We start from the raw sequence: 23,908 nt of genomic DNA, 5'->3' as shown, positions 1-23,908 counted from the left end.
GCAAAACGTGAGCAGATTGCCAGGAACAGGCTTGGATTCTTCTGCTGTTCAGTTTCATGTCTGCTGTTTGGTTTGTTCTGTTTCCCGAAAACCGTGGGCATTACCTGTCCGGTCATGTAGCAGCTCCTTAGGAAAGTGGGCTGTGCAGTGTGATTCTAAGTGCAGCTTCATAAAGCCCAGTGCTCTATGGTAAATACAAACACTTTGTAATGTGAAAAGCACAGCACAGCATGTCCCCTTAATATTTGGGAAAAAAAAAAAAACCACAATTTCAAGCCCTCCCCACTCCCTATTACTGATTGACAACCAAACAAATAGACAAAATGCACCCCTCCCAACAATATCAACTACATATTAAGGGGAAAGATGCCTTATTTCCTGAACCTACCACAGTGTACAGAAAAGAAGAGACAGCGGTATAAAACCCCACTCTACTCCTGCTAGGGAAATCTTTAGGCTGTGTCTACCTACTCAGCCTGTAGAATAAAGAATGTTCTTCAGGAATCACAAAAATAGGTTTTCTTAAAATTCTTATTTTTAATCATGCTTTGCTTTTTAATCTCTTTGTCTTCTATTAATCTCTATCTATACAGCTTTGTCACCAACCATTTCTTCTTTTATATTTTCCCTACTTTGAAGTAGTTTGAGGAGGAAAAAAACAAAACAAAACACAAAAACCTCAAATCTGTTAACTTGAATTTATGGTTTCCTTTCTTCCTTCCCCCTTTTCTCCTCTTTTTTTCTTCCTCTCTTTCTTTCCTTTCTTAACACAGGTAAGACCTATAATAAACTGACAGAACCAAGTTAAACCAAACCTGGAAGGGAGGTAGCCAGAATCTGTCTCAAAGAATTATTTTCAACAAATAGCACAGAAGCATTGGCCAAGGTGGGAAAAAGACCAAGAGCACTGTCTAGGCAGTGACTCAAAATGCTGAAGCCAGGAGAAGCAGCTCCATCCTCAGAGCCCTGCTAGTTACAGCCGCTCATCTCCCTCTTTCATAACACCCCCCATTCAGCCTCCAGAATGGACTTCCAAGGGTTGTCTTTCCTTAAAACGTGGTTGGCACAGAATCTAGGGGCTAACACAGGTCCTCTAGCAGCCAGTAGGGCTGTGGCTTGGAAAGTCTTCCTAAGAGAAGGCTTGGCGAACGGTCTACCTTATCTTTTCTTTCTTGCTGTTAACAGGCTAATCCTTCTTCAGAACCTCCACGTTCTGAAGAAAGTTCTGAAGAAGCTAATCCATCTTCAGAACTGCCAAGTGCTTTAGAACCTCTGAGCTGCTGATAGACAAGAGCCTCCTCCTGTGAGTACTCCACTGTCCTAAACTGGAGCTGATAAAGGGGTGAGAGAATGAGTTTATACCCAGAAAGAAAATGAAGCCGAGTGTAAGTGCACTGCATACAGAGCTGACTGTCCTCCGCTAAGGTATGAGAAGGACCTGTTAGTGACACCTTGCATGTGGGACTGAGGCTGCCCACCCATCAGGCAGCCTCTCCCACCTAATATGCCTGGCAAATAGGAATTTGTGAGTAACAGGTTTGAATGATGGTGAGGAAGAGACTGGGAAACACTTTGCTGAGAAGGGCTTGATCAATCTGAGACTCTGAAGGTAGAAGTCAGCTGCAGACTGTGTGTGAATGGAGGAGGAAAAAGCATGAGAGTGGACTGAAAGGAAGCTGGTGAGGTTCTGCTGTGATTCCTGCCACCCCACCGTCAGGAATGTTGTCTTTAGGTCTCCCAGGCTCTTTGTGTTACTTACTGATGTTAAAAAAAGCAACTGGGAGAGCCAACTGTGTTAACATCTTACCTCATTTGTTCCTTCCCATCTAGCACCACTCAGGTTGATAACTCAGCAAGGGCATTAGGGGACTTGAAGAGTTGGCAAGAGTTCTAAGATACTGGAGAGGGGTACAAAGTGGAATCGATGCTTATACGATTATTATTCTCTTGCCAAAGATTGGTCCTGGTAATTAAAGGAAAAAAAAATGCCCTCAGTATAAATGAGATACAAGTTTGTAAGAAGGAGACATAATGGATTTGAGTCAGGCCTTAACAATGGCATGCCTGGAACCCAATCTCAGAGACTGTAACATGGAATAAGCCACACAAAACTATCTAAGCACTGCGTCCTTATTTGTGGGCACCTGTGCGAAAAGCACCTTGATATATTAATTAATGTAACAGACCACAGCTGGCCAACAGACGTCTTCTCAAGCGTTCTTGGTCAGCAGTTAGCTGCTGCTGGGAGACAGAACAGTAGGAAGGTTTCTGAAGTTATTTTTGGTCCCCATCGGAAAAAAAAAAAAAGGGCTCTAGTTGATGAACAGCGTCTGTGTTGGATGCAGGAATGAGGAGAGTCAGCCCACGTGCTTGGTATCTTCCATTTCTATGCTATTTGTTTTTTGGTTGGTTGTCTTCACTAGACTTGAGATGATTTGTGGCAATATTTATGCAATATCTCTACCTTAGACCCTCCCTTCACCTCACTTTCTCAGTTTCAGAAATCAGGTAAAATGTCAGCCTTCTTTCCACCTCATTCTGTATTCCTCACCCCCCTTACTAATTCAAAAGGAGTGGACAGGTAACTGGCTGAACAAAGAGGACCCCAAAGAGGTGGGGGCTTCTGTGAGTGTCTGGCTAATTTCCTCTTAACTTTTGGAGGCTGAACATGGGAGAGAGGGAAGGGCCACCCTAGGACAGGGGTGGACGGGAGTATGGGAGCCAGAGGCTGTGTGGAAGGCAGGATGACCGTGCTGGGTGGTTGGGGACCAAGGCTGGGAGCCCTTGGGCTGCCCCCTGCAGGCCCGTCTAGAACACAGCCTAGGTGTGGATCCCATCCGAGTGCTTCTCTGCTCCAGAACTATTGCTACTCAGGGCACAATGAGGTCCTCAGACCCAAAGCCTGCTCTCGCCTTGGAGGGGCAGGAAGACTTGGATAAGGATGCTAACCCAAGAGTCCCTGCCATCCCAACAGTCTCCGGAGGGTTCCGACATCACAGAAATGTAACACTGTTCCTCTTGCTTATAAAATCTAACACTGGCTTAGACATTCTGGACTCTCGGTGAGGGTTCCAGCATCTGAAGCCCCTCAATTCCCTTCCAGGATGAGAAGCCCACCCAGGGGGCCTTCACTTCTCACCACGTGGGCCACCGAGGGGTTTTCCCTCGCAGAAGGACTAAGAAGTGAGGAGCTGTGGGAAAATGTGGGTCACTTTTAAGGCAGACAGTTGGGTTGTGTGGGGGTTTTTCCTCACCTAGTCCTACCACCTTGGGGTACTCAATGTACAGGGTAGAGCAGCCGGGCAAGTAGCAGCAAGAGTGGTCCCAAGGCAAGATGTGGGGGGCGTGGGGGGTATTACGGCCTCAAGCCGGGGCTATTATAATACCTTGACATTGCAATCCTAAGCCATTTCCAGCTTGGCCTCAAACCCTGGGGGCTTCGCATACCTTGGATTCTTTACCTCTTCCTCTTCTTCCCTAGAAGGGAGGTGATCAGAGACCATTTCACTTCCAATCCCAGAGGACTGCGCACTCAAGCACACCTTACGTATTCTAAGCCTCAGGGTGTGAGCTATGTTGGCATTTAACACTTAGTCTTAGCAGTTTTTGTAACTCTTTCTCCCAAGGACAGTGCTGGTTCAGAGCCTGGGAGAGAAAGGATTGAGTCTGGCCCAGTCTCTCTCTGCTCAGTCTCCAAAACTGCCCTCCCATGGATGTCTGCATGGGTGCGTATGCATGCATGCGTACTAACCACAGATGGGCACACTCCTAGATACAGAATATGTTTCTCGCTGCGGTCGTGTGGCAAATGGTTAGAATTTTAGGAGGCTCAGGGACTGCACGCTGTATGTGCAATCTTTCTAAGACTTTGAGATGGGATTCCATTCCATCATTCAACATGGTGAGACGTGGTACACGCGCCCGTACTACAAGTCCTTCCTGGGTGAAATTAAAGGCAGACCGGTTGGGTGCTAAGGATCCCTGGTGTGGAGAGGCCATTCCGTTGAGCAGCTGACTGTGAAATCAATACCAAAGGGATGCGGGTCCTGGCGTTGGGAATTCTTTGACAACTCCTTGTCCTTCCTTAGCCATGGCTGTATCCTCGGAGGTCTTTCCGGCTGTGTTCTTGAGCCTGGGGGTCCCGGCAAGCACAGTCACCCTGTAGGTCACAAGACATGGGGAAGGGTGTGACCTGCAGAGAGAAAGGCAGAAGAGATGAGCCAGGTGCTTGGGGCTGAAACAGAAATTTCTAGAGAAGCAGTGGGTTCATCAGGGCAGAGGGTTCCTCACTGGATGGTGGGGCAGCAGATTCAAGTCATGACTCTGCTTCTTGCTAGCCTTATGATAACTTTTATCAGGATCACCATGGTCATTATCATAGCTGTTTCCATTTTCAGGGGCATGTATGACAGGCCAGGCTTTACAACGTGCTAAATGCTTTACAACCAGGAAAGAACTGAATTCTTCGGCAACTCTGTAAAGTGAAAGTTAAGTCGCTCAGTCATGTCCAACTCTTTGTGACCCCATGGACCTATAGCCTATCAGACTCTTCCATCCATGGAGTTTTCCAGGCAAGAATACTGGAGTGGGTTGCCATTTCCTTCTCCAGGAGATCTTCCCGAACCAGGGATTGAACCCGGGTCTCCTGCATTGTAGGCAGATGCTTTACCGTCTGAGCCACCAGGGAAGTCCACCTCTGTAAGATAGGCTCTAGAACAACCGCCCTTTTACAGGTGGAGAAACTGAGGCTCACAAAGGGGCAGGCATTCGCCCAAAGTGGTGGTGGTGGTGTTCAGTTGCTCCAGTCGTGTCCAACTTTCTGCGACCCTATGGACTGTAGCCCACCAGACTCCACTGTTCATGGGATTTCCCAGGTAAGAATACTGGAATGGGTTGTCATTTCCTTTTCCAGGGGATCTTCCCAACCCAGAGGTCAAACCAACATCTCTTGTGCCTCCTGCATTGGCAGGTGGGTTCTTTATCACTGAGCCACCAGGGAAGCCCAAACCAATAAGTGACAAATCCAGTATTTAAAGTAAGGCAAGCAACCTCTAAAGTTATGACCAACCTAGATAGCATATTTAAAAGCAGAGACATTATTTTGCCAACAAAGGTCCATCTAGTCAAGGCTATGGTTTTTCCAGTAGTCATGTATGGATGTGAGAGTTGGACTGTGAAGAAAGCTGAGCACAGAAGAATTGATGCTTTTGAACTGTGGTGTTGGAGAAGACTCTTGAGAGTCCCTTGGACTTCAAGGAGATCCAACCAGTCCATTCTAAAGGAGATCAGCCCTTGGGTGTTCTTTGGAAGGAATGATGCTAAAGTGGAAACTCCAGTACTTTGGCCACCTCATGCGAAGAGTTGACTCATTGGAAAAGACTCTGATGCTGGGAGGGATTGGGGGCAGGAGGAGAAGGGGATGACAGAGGATGAGATGGCTGGATGGCATCACTGACTCGATGGACGTGAGTCTGAGTGGACTCCGGGAGTTGGTGATGGACAGGGAGGCCTGGCGTGCTGCAATTCATGGGGTCGCAAAGAGTTGGACACAACTGAGCGACTGAACTGAACTGAACTGAATGAAGCAACCTCTCCCTGAGCCTCAGGTTCCTCCTAGCTGTGAAATCAGTAGAATAAGACCTGCCTTGCACTGTGGACTCTGAGGGCTGAATGAAATCATGGGTGAAAAGTTGTCATGTCCACATGAGAGTTGGTTAATAGACTTGTACAATGGAATATCTAACTTCTAGGACTGTTGTGGTGATCCACTGATATACACAATGCAATAATGTCTTTTAGGAAAACCTAACTCTCTGTACATATGGGTGATTTTGATTTGGGGATTATTAAAATGGCAGAAGCTTTTGCCAGCAAGTTCAGGCCACCTTCTAGGACAGTGATCCCCAACCTTTCTGGGACCAGGGACCGGTTTCATTGAAGATGGTTTTTCCATGCTCCTGGGTGGTAGGGGATGGTTTGGGGATGATTCAAATGCATTACATTTAATGTGTACTTTATTTCCATTATTATTACATCAGCTCCACCTCAGATCATCAGGCATTAGATCCCAGAGGTTGGGGACCCCTGTTCTAGAGCGCCTGAAATCCTGGTGGGAAACATTTCACATAGAGATTTTTTTGCAGAAAACTAGGTTGAAGGATCCTAGGAGCAGATTTTAGCATAAGAAAAAGTGACAGGAGCACGACGTGACAATTTGATATATGTATAGATTACAAAATTGGAGGAAAAGAGACAAAATAAGAGGCCCACATTTCATTTCCCAGTCCATCCCTTCACATGCTTTGTGATCTTGGGCTGGCTTTCCTTTCTAGAAATTGTGAGAAAGAGCCCAGCAGAGTGAACGTCTTCACACGGCAGAGGATCTGTCTTTGCAAAGAGCACAGAGCGGTCCCTGCTTGAGCCCCAGCCTTGGCTGACGCGAGTGGATTTCACCTCATTGCATCATGACATTTGCATAGAACTTTCCCCAGAGGGCCCCCCATCTGCGCAGATGGATTTAATGGCCTCATTCACCTCCTGCCTGGGCAGGGTCTCGAGTGCTCACAAGGCTCAGAGAGCATCTTTGTCCCTCTGGCTGTGGGCTGGTTCTCCTGAACACTTTTTCTCCCTGCTCTGTGTCCTTCTTTCTTCCCTCTTTGCCTCCCCAACCTCTCTCCATCCTGCAACGTTTCAATAATTTAAAAGTGTAGGAATGAACAGGAAGATTGAAGTAGAAGCCCCCGCTCTCTCACCTAATTGAGGTGTGACCTTGAATAGGTGACAATTTCTCTGAGCCTCAGTGATCCTTCCCAAAAGGGGAGAGGCGAAAGCATGCCCCTCCAGTGGGTGTGATGAGGGACAATGAATTAGCCGATAAAATGAGCGTAGCAAGCAATGCTTGCCACATGCCCGCTGTGCCTCTTTCTCGGTAAGCAAGGCGAGGACTGTCAGCCTTGCTCACTCTTGTGTCCCCAGCGTCTAAGCTGCAGAATACGAATGCAGGTCTGTTCTCCTCTCTCTCTCTCTGACTCTCTGCAGTACGGCTAGTACAACTCCTCGTTTCCCTTTTCAGTTCCAGCTCACAGGCCTGGGATGCCCTGGTGAGCATGCCTACAGCTACCACTTCCATGCAGAGCCTTGCTGCTTTCAGCTGCTCACTGCTGCTCACTGTGCCCTGACTGCAGGACACGCCCCAGCTCCATGTGTATGCAGGGACTGTACCGTCCCATCTTAAATGTTCTTCTGCAACTTCTTCACCGCCCTAAGAAGCAGAGGACCTTAGACTTAGAAGAGACCTAGAGAAAATCCTCCAAAGCGGGGAGACTGAGGGCAGAGCCAGGTCCAAATCTAATAGCTGAGGTCCAGTGGGGAAACCCTGTGAGCAGAGAGGCCTGGATTAGCATCCTTACTTGCTGAATACTTCAGCAAGGCCTCATACTCACTGAACAACTGTGGGGAAAAACCCCTTCGCTGCCATCACCCTGAATTTGTGTATCTAGAAAACAGTGATGAAAAAAAAAAAATACAATAAGTCTTCTCCATACGAACGAGTTCCATTCCCAGAGCACGTTTGTTAAGTCCAATGTGACCCTAAGTCCAACAAAATTAGCCTAGGTACCCAACTAACAATCGTCTATAGTATTATATAGTCTATAGGGCTATATAGACAATCGTCTATATAGTACTGTACACTAACAGGTTTATAATACTTTTTGCACAAATAATACATAAAAAACAAACACAAAAAGAAAACATTTTTAATCCTACAGTACTGAAACTTGAAAAGTACCATAATACAATGGCATACAGGGGCTGGCAAGAGTGAACAGGCAAGAAGAGTTACTGCCTGGAGGGAAAACTGAAGGATCATCAGTGATCAGAGACAGAGGAGGAGGGCGAGCTGCAATCCCACTCACGGCCGACGTCGACGGCACAGGTTCTGGTTCCTCACTGGAACCAGATGCACGTTCCGGTCTTTGCAAGTTTGCACCTTGAAGGTTCATATGTAGGGGACTTTCTCTACTGTAGTTCAGATGGTTGCAAGGATTCAACAAGAAAGATGCAAAACCTCCCAGAACGTGGTCTAACACTCGGGTCGCTGGACGCTGAGTCGGCTTCCCGCAGGCTTGTACTTCCGGCTTCTGACCCCCTTCCTGCCTTCCTCCTCCCCGACCTGGGCGGCCTCGGTTTCCCCCGGACCCGTTCCACCCCTTGCCCGCGTTCTAACGTTAGGATGACCCAGTGACCGCCCCCGTCTTCTGCACAGTATGTTCTCTCTCTCATTCTTCCCACTGGGCTCCACGATTCTTTCGGGACAGCCTCACATATGGTTTCTCTCTCCTGCTTCCTGTTGCGCCTCACCCAGGCAAACGTGCAACAGATTCTGTCTCTTAGGATAAGACACAAAGTCCTTAGTGAGAGTTCAAGGCCTTGCCGGATCTCCACACCCTTCTTGGACCTCATCTGGTTCCCTTCATCCCCTCGCTCTCTGCGGCTCGTTTCCTGTTTCCTCAAAGACTCCAGGTGTTTTCCTGGGTTTAAGTCTTCAGCTGTTCCTCCCCGCTCCTGCGCTTCCCTGGCCAGCTTCTCTTCATCCGCCAGGTCTTACCGCAAGCACCGCCTCCTGCCTCGTTAGTCTTACCAAAGACCGGACCATCGCGCTCCTCCCATACCCTAGCATTCTATCCCTACGCCATCCTTGGACGGAATATCGTCTGCGCCTGTATGCCTGCGCCGTCTGGGCAGGGGCCATGTGTGTGTTGTTGTTTTTTAAAGTATGTATTATTTGGCCGTGCTGGGTCTTAGCTATGGTATGTGAGATTGTTTGGTTGTGACACGTGGGATCCAGTTCTCTGACCGGGGATAGTAGCCGGGCCCTCTGCATTGAGAGCGTGGAGTCTGAGCCACTGGACCACCAGGGAGTCCCCGTGTTTGTGGTTGACCTCTGTATCTACCACATGGCAGGCATTCAAAGGACCCATGATTGGAGGGATATATGAAAGCGCAAAAACCCAGGGACAACACCAGTCAGGGGGCCTCTGCTCCTGCACTCCTGTGCTGCCTAACTTCATACAAGTCACCTCCCTTCTCGGGCTTCAAGTTCCCTATCTGTACACCACGTTGATTTTAATGATCTCTTCCTTCCCTTCTGTCTGAGACTCCTTCTCAGCCTGAGAAAGGGGGACGGCGATGCCCTGGGCAGAAAAGGCCAGGAAATGCTGCCCTTCTCCACAGCTTGTGTCTTGCATGTCCCCCTTTCTGCCACCCCAGTCCCAGGGGCTTCTCCAGAGTTGTCAGCCGGCAGGGCCCTATGATGCCAGGGAGCTTCTCAGGCCCGTGTGGGCACCCTGGCTGTGTGGGGCGTGGTGTGTGCACACGCTTTCCTCCTGGCCCGGCCCAGGGGGTTTCAGCATTCCCCTAAAGACAAAGGTCTGGATCCGCAGAGCACAGCGAAGTCTAGAAGGTTTGGTCTCAGGGGGACGATCGGGGATGCTCCTTGTGCCCTTCCATGCTTATAAACACAGGCTCATCGCCGGAGCCCTTGCTAGGGGCCTGGGAGCACCCTGCTCGACCTTCAGGAGGTAGGTACCTGTGGAGCTGGACTCCCCATCGGTGAGATAAGGGATCTGGTGAGGAGCAATGCCAACTCTACACCAGCCCGTGGAGGTCCTGGTATGGAGGACAAGCATGGTATCTCGCCCTTCTTCTCGCCTCTCCGTGACCTGCCTGTTCAGAGCCTGCCTCAGGGGTCTCCTCTGCTCACAGGTGTCCTTACTGACTGGGCATCTGCAACCCGTAAGAGAAGGTGGCACTCGCCTGCCCCACCCACTCCCCCAGGTGTCCCCAGATCTGACCTGGAAGAGACACATCCAGGTGCGGTCCATGGCAAGCCACTGCCTGAGGCTGTCCATGTGCAGGATTCCCATGTGGCTCCACCCAGTCTCAAGAGGCTGCTGTCCTTTAGCTACCCAGCTTACAGATGGTAAAATAGAGGCCTCAGCCTGTCTGAGACCTGCCCTGGAACTCACTACCTGTCAACCTGGTAGATGCTGCAGGATTTTAAGCCCCCACTCTGGACACTGAGAACTTGTCGGCAAGCCCAAACAAGATGGGGAAGGCAGCTCTCCGTCCCCCGTCCTGGCCGAGCGCTGTGGGGTGTGTTTGATGGTCATTCGCCTCCTACCTTTTATTATGTACCTGGTGCCCCGTTACTCACCCTTCCCAGCAGCTCTCATAAGGCAGCTATTCTCACAATCCTCGTTTTACATCTTAGAGGAAATGAAGATGCGAAGAGGTGAGTCACTTGTCTGGCAGGGTGCCTTGGACGTGCGCCCCCATTTGTAACTGCTCCCCGGCACCGTTCCCCCAGGAGGCAGGTAGGGTAGGAGGCAGGGTCCCCTCTCACAGAGGAAGAAGCTGAGGTCTGGTAGAGACGAGTCCCATCCCGATAAAGCTGGCTCCAAGCCCGACTCCCAGATGCCCGGATTCCCCGAGCAGCTTTCCACCTTCTCCCCCGGATGGCCTCCCAAGCAAACCTACCACCCACGGCATCAAGGCCTCGGCGGCCAGTTTACATTTGGGATTCCCAGCACCGTGCAGCTAGGCTGTCCCATAAACGGCTTGGCCACCCACTCTGGGATTCTGTCAACAAGCCCAGGTCGGTGATGGAAGGCCAGGGTTCTTGCTTTTTCCCTCTAGGCTGGAGACAATGCTCAGCACAGGGGTTTCAACCCGTGGGTGAGCTGCCCAGGGTAACATCTCCACCCGGGTGTGTGTGAGCGGCTCAGGAATGCAGCCTGGCCAATGCCACGGGGCCCTGGCGGAAGGGCTGTCTGAGGCTGGCTTCTGACTCACTCAACAGGGAGGTCACAGCAGAGGGTGGGCGGTGTGGGGGAGCAGGAGGCGTGCTGCAGTGAAGGTCAGAAAGCCTGACTGTCCACCCGCCCACGGCGGGGCCCTGGGTGACTCGCTTCACCACTGTGAGTCTCTGGGTCGCCGTAGTGTTGATGGAAAGAGTGACTTCAAGCAGACCAAGGCTTGATGCTGGGGCTTCTATATAGCTCCCTTGGGACTGTGCAGATCTGTGCCTGGCACGGGGCATGCAGTAGTCAGGGAATGCCAAAGCTTGCTTAGACACGGGTAAGTGGAGGAGAAAACACCAAGTGTGGGTAATGTGGAGGAATGCACCCGGTTAGACGAGGAGACCTGGTTTGATTCCTTGCGTTGTTAGCGGTGTAGTAGTGTAAGCTAGTGAAATGCTCGCAGGCAAGTGACTTCTTTGTGGGGAGAGGGATTCAGTTTGCCTATCTATAAGATAGAGAAAATAACAGTCCTGCCATGGAGAAGTACTTTGGATAAAGAATAAAATCAAGGACAGCACCTGCATAAGGCCTGGTGTAGAATTCATGCTCACTAAATGATGTTGGTGAGAGTGGTGGTGATGTGGTAATGGCATTGATGATGGTTGTGATGATCGTCATTCTAGGGGGATAGAAAGGCCTGGTTCTTTCCATAGGATCAGGTTTGAAATGAGTGTTGAATTCACCCACAGGAAAAAAAAAAGTCAAAGTTCCGCCCCAAGTTGGGGAAATCCTAACACTCCAGAAACCAGGGGGTGGAGGAATTAGTCTGTTTGGCTTAGCCATTTGCCTACTATGTCTTACTAATCTTCCAAGTTGAGCACAAGTCCCTCTTCCAGGAAGCCTTCTAGGATTCTCTCAGCTGGTTCAGTGCTTAAAATCGTCGAATACTCCCATCGCTCCCTAGATAAAGTTCAGACTCCCCAGCGTGGCTTATAGAAGCCTTGCTCGCTCCCCCGGGTTTGCCTCTCACGCCTTCACCTCTTGCACCGTGCTCTGGCCCTTTTCAGGGAATCAGAGTTTCCTGTGTTCCCCTGTTCTGGGCTTTGCACAGACTCTGCGCTCTGCCAGGAGCACGCTTCTCTCTCATCATTCTCTCTGGCCTTCCCCTCACTACTTTTACCTGGGTAAGACCTGCTGCGACTTCCCCACCTCACCTCTAACATTGTCTTCTCTGAGGAGCTCTGGTGATTGGCCTCAGTTGCTGTGTCTCCATTAGCATTTCCTGGCGTCTCAGCGCCTGCTCACGGGCCCCCACGACCGCCCGGCTGGGCCTGGCCCATCTGCTCATGGCCTAGCACAGTATCTATCACATAGCAGGTTCTCAGCAGAAGGGGAGATGGGAACTTGGGATAGAACAGTGACTAAAATAAATGCACCTTCTCACTCTCATGAAATTTTCCTTCCAACAGCTAGAGGTATCGAAATAGCCAGGCAACGAATAATACATACATTCTTACAATATGTGCCAAAGTGGTGCGTGTTATGGAAGGAAAGAAGACATGGAAGCCAGGTCAATGGGTACAGAAGGGCCGGGGGTGATGGAAGGTGGGTGGTCAGGGTGGGGCACGTTGAGCACACAGCACTTGGGCAAGAGACCTGCAGTGAGTCATAAGGATGAATGGAGAAGAATGTTCTTGGCCACAAGAACAGCTCGTGGTGAAGGCTGGAAGGTAGGAGGATGTCTGGCCTGTGTGCAGGGTGGCAAGGAGTCCCGAGGGCTGGAGGGAAGTGGAGGAAGGCATCGATGGGGGTGGGGGATGGTGAGGGGTGGGGGTGGGCAGAGCACTCAGGGCCTGGCAGGCTCCTGGGAGGACCAGCGTTCACTCTGGGGAAGTGGAGAGGCACAGAGGGCTGTGTGCAGAGATGCCATGCCATCCTGACTCCTTTTCAGAGGACCATTCAGGTTGCTAAGCTGAGACGTTAGAGCTGTTGATATGCACCCCCAACTCTGCAAACAACCCTTTATCAGCTCTGCTGAGATGACTGCTTCCCATCTAAAGCTTCTGTCTTCCCCTATCTTACAGAGTCACTAGCCTCCTTAGACCAACGAGCTCCACTGGGGTTTCATGCCTTTTCTCAAGAAAGCAGGTTTTCGCTTAGATTTGAGCAAATACAGTGGCAGCCCTGTGCTTCGTGTCATCGGTTGGGCGTGTCATCCTGTGCCGAGACACGCTCCTGGGACCAATTTTTAACTCTCCTCTGGCCCCCTGACCCTGATTAGTCCTCAAGTTCCTGCTCAAGGACCACCTCACTCAGGAAGCCACGTGGAGAGTCCTTAGACATGAATCTAATCCGAACATCAGGAGATAAAAACTCAAGGCGAGCCCGGCCTGGCCAAGGCCGCAGAGCTAAGCTGTAGAGTTGGGACCACACCGCAGCTCCCCAGACACCTTCCAGAATCAGTCTCTTAGCAGCCAACCGAAACATGACCATCACCATAGTTCCAAGGCCACCACTCCTTGGAAAACACTGGTATGTCAAATACTTGAAAGTTATTTCTCCTTCCTCCCTTACACCCTGCTACACATGCAGACCTAGAATGAGTCCAATTAGAAAATGATTGTTCGTCGTTGGTATAGAGGAAAGCTGTTGAAGCAACCATTCTGGAAATCTGCTCTGTATTCTAGACTCTTGGCTCCAATAAGAAAATACTGAGTCCCGCCTCTTCCCATCTGCCTTGCAGTGCACATAGCTGCCTGGGTAGGAGGCTGGGCGTGCCTGGCAGGTAGAGTTTCCTCAGACAGTCCTGCACGGTCCTGTCTCGTCTTCCAGCAGGGCCCAGGTCACCCCACAAGGCAGATGAGGGAACAGCTGGGGTCTGTACAGATAAGCGAGGCGGGAAGGCTGGAGGGAGCAGACAGACATCATTCTGGCTTAAGTGATAGGGAGGCCCCAGCTCCAGGGACCAGAAAGAGGTTTTAGGTGGAGAGTAGGAGGAAGGAAGTGCAGGAGAAGCCACAGAAAGCTTCACCCTGGGGCTGGAGTTACTACCTAGGACCCCAGTCCAGGAGGGCCAGGAAGCAAGAGGAAAGGGACTCCAGGAAGGTCACGGTGCAAGCCCAGAGCAAGCAGACGTTCAGAACAAGGGTCAGAGGCAGGTGCTGTGTGACTTGGAATCACATGGTTTGTGTCCCAGCTCTACCACTTGCCAGCTGTGTGACCTCAACCCGTCTAAGCCTCAGTTGTACCATCTGTAAGGTGGGGCTAAAAAAGGCCGTGCCTACAGCAGGGCTGCTGTGCTGACGAAATAAAGTGACACATGGAGGAAGAGGTGACACTTGGTAGACAGTAAGCGCTTGAGACACAGTAGCCACCATCTGCCATTTGCTCGGTGTCAGGGAATCCTAAATCCTACACAGATCCGCCACCTTGTATGAATGGTTCCACCTCCCTGAGTCTCAAATGTGGGCTTTGTTGGACGGTTCTGGAGTCTAAACGGAATAATATGCACAGAGATGCTAACCCACGGCCAAGCACATGGTAAGTGCTCAATTATGGTCATTTTGGAAAGTGCAGGGAGTCAGTCTATGCTGTCAATGAGATTCTGAGCACCAGGATGGGAGTTTACGGGCAGGGGACTTGCCATGAGATGGAACTGGGGCCACGAGTACAGGTGGGAGTGAAATAGGCCAGCAGGTAAGAGATGGGAGGGGTATGGCGGGGAGAAAGCCAGCCTCTGGCCCCTCTCCTGCCCCAAGAGGCTTCCTGCTGTGGAAGCTGGAGACAGAAAGGCAGGACTTTTTTGTGCTCAGGGGAAACTCCTGTCTGGGCAGTCAAGGATGACTGGCAGGGCTGGGAGTCTCCGCTATTCCCCACCCTGGGAAAAGCTGCTTTTGCCTTGTCAAAGTGAGCAAGCAGGGGTCCCACACTCAAGGCTCCCTGGCATTCTGGGTCCACAGCGAAATGTCTCCAGCTGGACCAGGTAGGGTCATGCTCGGGTGCACAGAGGACAGGTTCTGCAACCCGCTGTGCCCGCTTCCCTCTTCTGTGGCGCAGCCCCTGCAGCAGAACAAGCCGGGCTTGGGACTTAGACTGAACTGGGTTCGACTCAGGCCCGTGGCGTTTGCAGCCAGTAAACTCAAGGCCTGTAAGTACTCGCTAAGCCCGAACTTAAGAGCTTCCCTGCTGGCTCAGCTGGTAAAGAATTTGCCTGTAAAGCAGAGACCTGGGTTTGATCCCTGGGCTGGGAAGATCCCCCGAAGAAGGGAATGGCTACCCACTCTAGCATTCTTGCCTGGAGAATTCCACAGGCTGGGAGCCTGGCCAGCTACGGGCTACAGCCCATGGGCTGCAAAGTCAGACTTGACTGAATGACTAACACACAAGCCGAAACTGGTTCCCAGTGCCCTGCCGGGGTTGACATGAGGATTAAAGAAGGTAAGGGAGGACGCGAGTCTGACTTGCGGCAGTTCACTAACAGGCATCCTGTCTTATTATCCTCCGTCTCTATAAAGCAGCCACTGCAAGGACAGTTGGCTGGAGATGAGAGAGTAGAGGGTTTCAGGAAGTTGGAGTTTATGGAGAAGTTAGGTTGGGGAATTTAAGTCATAGGCGTATGACTTTAACTTGAATCACCTTTGTTCTCCAGAAGTCAGACGTCAGGAGTCTCGCATCTGAAGAGACATCCAGACACTTCTGAGCACTGAGTAACTATGGTAAAGCCACCCTCACTGTGACAGAGGCCATCAGCTCTCTAATCCACAGGTGGAGGTCACACAGAGTTCCCACAGTTCTCCCCATTCTTCTCCCAGCCACCGTTCACCTGCACCAGGAAAGTTCCTGCTCATTCTTCAGGTCTCAGTGTAAATCTCTCTCCTCGGGAACACTTTCTCTGACCTTCACACTGTTCTCCAAATGACCCCTCACCTTCCCTTCACTGTCCCTTCTGCAAAGGTCACTAAATACATAGCTATATACCTCAGTGGGGCTTTCCTGGTGGCTCAGTGGTAAAGAATCCACCTGCCAAGCAGGAGATGTGGGTTCGATCTCTGGGTTCCAGACGATCCCCTGGAGAAGGAAATGGCAACCCACTCCAGTATTCTTGCCTGGAGAATCCCCATGGATAGAGGAGCCTGGCGGACTACAGTCCCTGGGGTTGCAAAAGAGTCCGATGCAACTGAGTGACTTACAGCAGCAACATACCTCACTGCTTGTAACTGGCTCCCCTAACAGACCCCGAGCTCCACAGGGGCAGGTGTGGTGCCTGGACTCTGCTGTGTGCCCAGCATGGTCCAGTGCTCAGCTCATAGAGATGCTCCATGAACACACGTCTCCTGTCACGGAGGAAGCCTGCTCACCTACATCCCATCGCCTCAGCCAACAGGAAGAAGTAAAAAAGTGGAAGAAGGTAGTCTTTTAACACAAAAGGCTAGAATTACATTCATAATGTATATAGAAAAGGGGAAAAAAGGATTAGGAAACATATTCAGAACTAGCAAGAAAACAGACTCCGGGTCCTTGACTCGAGAGACAGCACTCATCTCTGAGCCCTGGAGCCTGAAACTGCTGCAGCTGAACCTAGTATAGGAAGAGAGGGTCAAAATGACCACTTGAGATATTTATCTGTATATCCGAGTGACTGTAACAACCTGGAGTCTGCACCTGAACCTGAATTACGACTGCATGTCCCTACCATGCACTCTGCAGAAATAACAATCCATTTAAGAAAGTTTCCCAATAAAATTAGTTTTTATATTTTAATATATTAGTTTTATATTTTAATGTTTTAGTACGTAAGTTATAGTTGGTAGGAAAGTTCTTTTCATCAGAGCTGCTGTTTCTCTAGCTGATGGTGTCAGATGAATCACATGTCATAATTCTACACAAGCTTCATTGTCTATTCACTGTCAAAGTGGCTGACTCCAGGGGAGTGAAAGAGACCCACTGTATTCATTTGGCATCAGGAATCGAGAGCCTTCAAAACGCTCACACCTGGAGGGGGGATTGAAATGGAGGATGAGTAGGACATGGAGCGCTCCTTCTCCCACCGAACACTACAAATACATCTACAAGGAGAACCATTCACCCAGAACAGCTACTGAATGTCGACAGAGGACCTCAGACTTCCAAAGAGACAAGAAAACCTCCTCATAACCAGGTAGGACAAAAGGAAAAAGAAAAGGAAGGAATCTGAGTGGAGCCTGCACCCCAGGGAGGGAGCTATGCAGGAGAAAAGGTTTCTGCACCCAGGAGCGTCTCCTCACCCGTGGGAACATCAGACTGGATGGAAGAGGAGCTGCGGAGGAGAGCACAGCACCCCTCTGCACTCCCCAGTCTGGGACATTCCTCTGTCGGTGCAGGGGGAGCCAGGTACAGAAGATTAGGCTTCAGAGGTCAGACCCAAGGAGAAGAACGTAGTTGGCTGCGCAGAAAAGCCCCAAAAGACTAGACTGTGGCAACCAAGGGTGTGCCTGGAAGAAGCCTGGGCCCAGCAGTGTTGAGGTGCTGTTATGAGGCAGTGTATGAGGAGAGGGGTGGGACCACCATCAGGGCTTCCTTCCCTGCGCGTGCGCGCAGACACCAGGACTCCACCTACAGGAGCTCTGTGAGCAGGCATTAGTCCTACTGCCATCGTGGGCTTCAGAGGTGGGCACAGGCCGATGCCATGAGACCTGTGAGTAGGTGCCAGGCCCCAACCCTGCTGTTCCAGGAGCCTGCAAAGGACCACCGTAGCAGCAAACCCCATAGCAAGGGGACAACACCCAGTACCTGGTGAAGAAAGGGGCAGCAAGCATCCGAACTATAAAAACAGCCCTAGATCCTGGAAAAGACGGCAGAGTGGAAGGAGTTGAGCTCAGCTCCTCTCAGGAAAACACCGAGATCACAACTGCTGACAACCATCAATAGAAAAGACAGGAGCCTACCAAAACAGAGATTTTACAGACTAAGAAGAAGCCACAATAAGAGCTCAAGAGGAAGGGTACTTTCCTGACCTAATCAATCCCATAGCTCCTGGGCAGGTGACCTACAAACTGGAAAATGACTATACTGCAGAGGTTCTCCTGCAAGAGTGAGTGTCCTGAGCCCCACGTCAGTCTCCCCAGCCTGAGGGCAAGGCATCAGGAAGAAGAAACCCCAAAGCATTTGGCTCCAGTGTGGGAGCTCCTTGGGACTAGGGGAAATGACAGATTTCACTCTTGCAGGACACACACGGTTTCACATACACTACAATCAGGACTACTCTGCCCAGTAGGGCCCTCATTCAGATTCAACAGAGAAATCAAAAGTTTTACAGACAAGCAAAAGCTAAGAGAATTCAGTACCACAAATCCTAAAGGAACTTCTCTAGGTAGGAAAGAAAAGGCCACAACAAGATTCAAGAAAATTACAAACAGGGAACTCACCAGTGAAGGCAAACATGAAGTTAGGAAATCACCCACACACAAATGTACCAAAGCAGCAATCACGAGAAGGAGAGAGTACGGGTACAGGATATTGGAAATGTGTCTGAGACATCAGTAACTGAAAACAATCTGGTACATATATAGACTGCTATATCAAAATCTAATGGGAGCCACAAACCAAAAATCTACAGCAGATACACACACAAAAAAGAAAAAGCAATCCAAACACATCACTAAAGATAGGCATCAAATCACAGGAGGGGGGAAAAAAGACCTTCAAAAATACCCAAGACAATTAACAAAATGGCAATAAGAAATATTCATATTGATAATCACCTTAACTGTAAATGGATTAAATGCTCTAACCAAAAGACACAAATTGAATGGATATAAAAGCAAAACCTATGTACATACTGTCTACAAGAGACTAACTTCAGATCTAGGGCCCTATACAGACTGAAAGAGAGGGAATGGAAAAAGGTATTCCATGCAAATGGAAATCGAAAGAAAGCTGGAGTAGCAACCCTCATGTCAGACAAAACAGACTTTAAAATAAAGACTAGTACAAGAGACAAGGAAGGACTCTACGTAATGATCAAGGGATCAATCCAAGAAGAAGATATAACAATTGTACATATATATACACCCAACATCAGATCAGATCAGATCAGTCGCTCAGTCGTGTCCGACTCTTTGTGACCCCATGAATCGCAGCATGCCAGGCCTCCCTGTCTATCACCAACTCCCGGAGTTCACTCAGACTCAAGTCCATCGAGTCAGTGATGCCATCCAGCCATCTCATCCTCTGTCGTCCCCTTCTCCTCCTGCCCCCAATCCTTCCCAGCATCAGTCTTTTCCAATGAGTCAACTCTTCACATGAGGTGGCCAAAGTACTGGAGTTTCAGCTTTTGCATCATTCCTTCCAAAGAAATCCCAGGGCTGATCTCCTTCAGAATGGACTGGTTGGATCTCCTTGCAGTCCAAGGGACTCTCAAGAGTCTTCTGCAACACCACAGTTCAAAAGCATCAATTCTTCGGCGCTCAGCCTTCTTCACAGTCCAACTCTCACATCCATAAATGGCCACAGGAAAAACCATAGCCTTGACTAGATGAACCTTTGTTGGCAAAGTAATGTCTCTGCTTTTGAATATGCTATCTAGGTTGGTCATAACTTTCCTTCCAAGGAGTAAGCGTCTTTTAATTTCATGGCTGCAGTCACCATCTGCAGTGATTTTGGAGCCCAGAAAAATAAAGTCTGACACTATTTCCACTGTTTCCCCATCTATTTCCCATGAAGTGATGGGACCGGATGCCTAACATAGGAGCCTTTTAATATATAAGGCAAGTGCTAACAGCCAGAAAAGGAGAAATAGACACAATAATAATGGGTGACTTTAACACACTACTCTCATACATGGACAGAGTATCCAGACAGAAAATCAAGAATGAAACACAGGCCTTAACTGATATTTATAGAACATTCCATCTGAAAGCTGCAGAATACACTTTTTTCTCAAATGCATGTGGAACATTCTCTAGGATGGATCACATCTTGGGCCACAAATCAAGCCTTGGTAAATTTTAGAAAATTGAAATTAAACATCTTTTCCAACCACAATGCTAGCAGTTAGACATCAATTACTAGGGGAAAAACCTTTAAAAACACAAACACATGGAGATTGAACAATATGTTACTAAACAACCAATGGATCACTGAAGAAATCAAGAAAAAAAATACCCAGAGACAAATAACAATGAAAACATAGCTATCCAAACCACTGGGACGCAGCAAAACCATTTCTAAGAGGGAAGTTTATAGCAATACAATCCTACCTCAGGAGACAAGAGAAATTCCAATAAACAACCTAGCCTTATACCTAAAACAACTAAAGAGGAACAAACAAAATCCCAAGTTAGCAGAAGGAAAGAAAACATAAAGATCAGAGCAGAAATGAATGAAATAGAAATGAAAACAGTAGCAAAGATCAATGGAACTTAAAGCTGATTCTTTGAGAAGATAAGCAAATTGATAAACCTTTAGGCACACTCATCAAGAAAAAAAGGGAGAGGACTACTCAAATCCATAAAATCAGAAATGAAAAAGAAGTTACAACAGAAATACAAATGACCAGGAGAGACTACTACTCACCAATAAATTGGACAACCTAGAAAAAAATGGACAAATTCTTAAAGGATACAACCTCTCAAGACTGAATCAGGAAGACCTAGAAAATATGAAGAGACCAATCACAAGTACTGAAATTTAAACACAGATTAAAAAACTTCCAACAAACAAAAGTTCAGGACCAGATGGCTTCACAGCAAACTCCATCAAACATTTAGAGAAGAGTTAACACTTATCATTTTGAAAATCTTCCAGAACTGCAGAGGAGGGAACACTCTCAAACTCATTTTATGAGGCCATTGTAATCCTGATGCCAAAACCAGACAAAATACACCACACACACAAAAAAGAAAATTACCAGCCAATATCACTGATGAACATAGATGCAAAACTACTAGCAAATCAAACCCAAAAATACATTAAAAGGAGCATACATTATGATCAAGCAGGATTTATCCTAGGGATGCAAGGATTCTTTAATACCTGCAAATCAATCAGTGTGATACACTACATTAACAAACTGAAGAATAAAAACCATATGATCATCTCAATAGATACAGACAAAGCTTCTGACAAAATTCAACATCTATTTATGATAAAAGCCCTCCAGAAAGTGGGACTTGAACTCCATATAATAAAAGCTGTATAAGACAAACCCACAGCTACATCATTCTCAATGGTAAAAAGCCAAAAGCGTTTCTTCTAAGATAGAAACAAGGCAAGGAAATCCACTGGCACCACTTCCATTCAATGTAGTTTTGGAAGTCCTAGCCATGGCAATCAGAGAAGAGAAATAAAAATAATCCAAATTGGAAAAGAAGATATGAAACTGTCACTGTTTACAGATCACCTGATAATATACATAGAAAATCCTAAAGATGTCACCAGAAAAATACAAGAGCTAATCAATCAGTGTGGTAAAGTCGCAAGATACAAATGCACAGGCATCTCTCACATTCCTATACAGTAACAACAAAAGATCAGAAAAAGAAATTAAGGAAACAATCCCGATACTATCACACCAAAAATAATAAAATACCTACCTAAGGAGACAAAAGACATCTACTCTGAAAATTATAAGACACTGATGAAAGAAATCAGATAGGATGCAGGTGGAAGATTCTACTGTGTTACTGGATTGGAAGAATCAATATTGTCAAAATGAATATACTAAACATCCACCCCACTGTTCATTGCAGCATTATTTACAATAGCCAAGACATGGAAGCCATCTAATTGTCCATTGACAGAGGAAGGGATAAAGAAGATGTGGTACATATATGCACTGGAATATTACTCAGCCATAAAAAAGAATGAAATAATGCCATTTGCAGCAACATGGATGGACCTAGAGATTACCATAAGAAGTGAAGTAAGTCAGACAGAGAAAGACAAATACGATGTCACTCATGTGGAATCTAATTTTTAAAAAGATACCAACGAACTTTTTCATAAATCAGGAACAGATTTACAGATATCAAAAACTAACTTATGTCACCAGAAGGGAAACATGGCAGGGGAGGGATAAATCGAGAGCTTGGGACAAACACACACACACACTAATAGATGTGAGACAGATAACCAAGAAGGCTGTACTGCACAGCAGAGGGAACTCTGTGCAGTATTCCATGATAATCTAGATGAGAAAAGCATCTTAAAAACGAAGGACTATGTGTATAACCGAATCACTTTACTGTACACCTGAAACTAACAAAACTCCAAAACCCAAATACATGCCAATAAGATTAAAATGTTAAAAATGCTCACATCTTATATCCCCCTCATGTCAATTCCAAGAATCAGCTGTCAATGAATAATTAGAGTTATAGAATATTTCTATGCAAAAATGTTCATTCGCATCATTATCATTGTGAGAAAATGAAATCACCTAAAAGTTAACATCAAAAGTTGGGGATAAATAGTTTCATAAATTATTGTACATCACAACATATACTGAGTATACTAACAATACCCAGCAAAGCAAACGCAATCAGATAAGACTGGCACCAACCGACAGACGCAGTGACAGGTCTCCAATTTGAGTGTTTCTTGAGTCTTGCCCTGTTTACCCCTTTATTTAGAATCAGAGCATCTTTCTTGAAGGAACAATTTGTCTTAAGGACACTGCAATACAAAGGGATGAGGATAGAAGCCAGGAACCTTGCTCTATCACTCGCTGTTCTTCCTTGGACAAATCATCCCTCCTTTATGGGTCTCAGAACCCCCATTAAGGAAATGCAAAGTCTGGACCACATCATCACAGAGGGCTCTGTAGCCGAAATGACCACGAGTCTATGCCCCCTCCTCTCTTAACAACAGTTTCCCCTCTTTAAAATGAGAGAGAGGGTCAAATGATTTTTCAGCTTCGAATATAGATGAGCATAAAAATAGAAACTGTTCCCGATGAACTCATTTGTCACAGGAATACTTTTTGACTCACACTGGGCCAGGCTGGTCACCTCTCTCCCAACTCTTGGCTCAGGCCCCAAACTGTGGTTGCAGCTCTCACCGGGAGGAAAGTGGAGGCGGCCACTCCTCTGTGGGTGGGTGCACCACATCCCAACTGGATGCTCCAGTTTTACCATAAACACTCGAATCACTCCCGCTACATCCGAGTGTGCTAGGAAGAAAATGGTGACCAAGACCACACCCACTAATTTTCCAGGTGTGGACAACGAAAGAGATTATTAACTGCTTAAAGGTCATAACTTACCTTGTCAGGAACGTCTCATCTTCCATCTTCCCCTAGGCTTTAGCCATACTCTCTAAACGTGTGTGCTCTCTAGGATTTTACATGCCAGCCTCCTGCCCCAGACACTTCTCCTGGCCACCTCCCTGCCCCTTCTCATCCCTCAGTTCTGTGCATTGATGAAGCTCCCTCCACAGAGTCTTCTCCAACCCTTTGCCTGGACCCTCAGGGAACTCTGTCCTTTCCTTTAAAAAGCATCGCTCTTCAACTTGCCAGCTTCCATACCTGACTCTAAGCTCTGAGGTTAAGGGACCTCGTCTACAAAGATCATCCAAGAACCTCCACATCTAATTCAGGGCTCAGCACATGATAGGAGCTCAACTACTAAGTAAAATGGAGAAGGGCTTGGCAATGCACTCCAGTATTCCTGCCTGGAGAATCCCATGGACAGAGGAGCCTGGAGGGGCTACAGTGCATGGGGTCGCAAGAGTCAGACACAACTTAGTGACTAAACCCCCACCACCACTGAGTAAAAGAATGAGAAATACAATGCAATAGAAAACAGTGAAGCTTGTAGGGGAGTGCTGACGCAACCAGGACAGTAGGTTGTCCAACACCCAGGGGTGATCGTGGGCCAGTAAGTTGGAGACACCTGCAGGGGTGGCTGCAGAGGGCGGTGCACTGGCCTACCTACCTTTTTGGTCTTCACTGTAGAAGCGCAGCAATCTCCACCGTCATAGTTGCAGAAGGCGCGGTTGTTGATGGCATCACAGTAATTGTCTCCCATGAAGGGCTGGAGAGAGGCAGGAAGAAGGGAGGCCTGATTAGCATCCTGGAGTGAGCAGCAACTGGCTTCTGTAAATATTCAGCTGTCTCTCTTCTCACAAAC

At 48.1% G+C, this 23,908-nt stretch overlaps 1 protein-coding gene across 1 annotated transcript in view; it reads right to left on the bottom strand.

Moving 5' to 3' along the window:
- Nucleotides 1-733: 733 nt before the first annotated feature.
- PAPPA (pappalysin 1) overlaps nucleotides 734-23,908 on the bottom strand; it is a 266,420-nt gene continuing 243,245 nt past the window's right edge. The window contains exons 21-22 of the mRNA XM_027550637.1: nucleotides 23,714-23,812; nucleotides 734-4,192 (exon numbers count right to left, since the gene is read on the bottom strand). Of these exons, the coding sequence (XP_027406438.1) occupies nucleotides 4,085-4,192; nucleotides 23,714-23,812 (207 nt within the window). The 3' untranslated portion in view covers nucleotides 734-4,084. The remainder of the gene's footprint in view (nucleotides 4,193-23,713; nucleotides 23,813-23,908) is intronic.

The sequence above is a fragment of the Bos indicus x Bos taurus genome, chromosome 8, assembly GCF_003369695.1.
Source record: "Bos indicus x Bos taurus breed Angus x Brahman F1 hybrid chromosome 8, Bos_hybrid_MaternalHap_v2.0, whole genome shotgun sequence".
In the NCBI taxonomy this organism is placed as follows: domain Eukaryota; kingdom Metazoa; phylum Chordata; class Mammalia; order Artiodactyla; family Bovidae; genus Bos; species Bos indicus x Bos taurus.
Note: the sequence above shows the minus strand (reverse complement) of the source record. Positions and strands in the feature narration are given on the sequence as shown.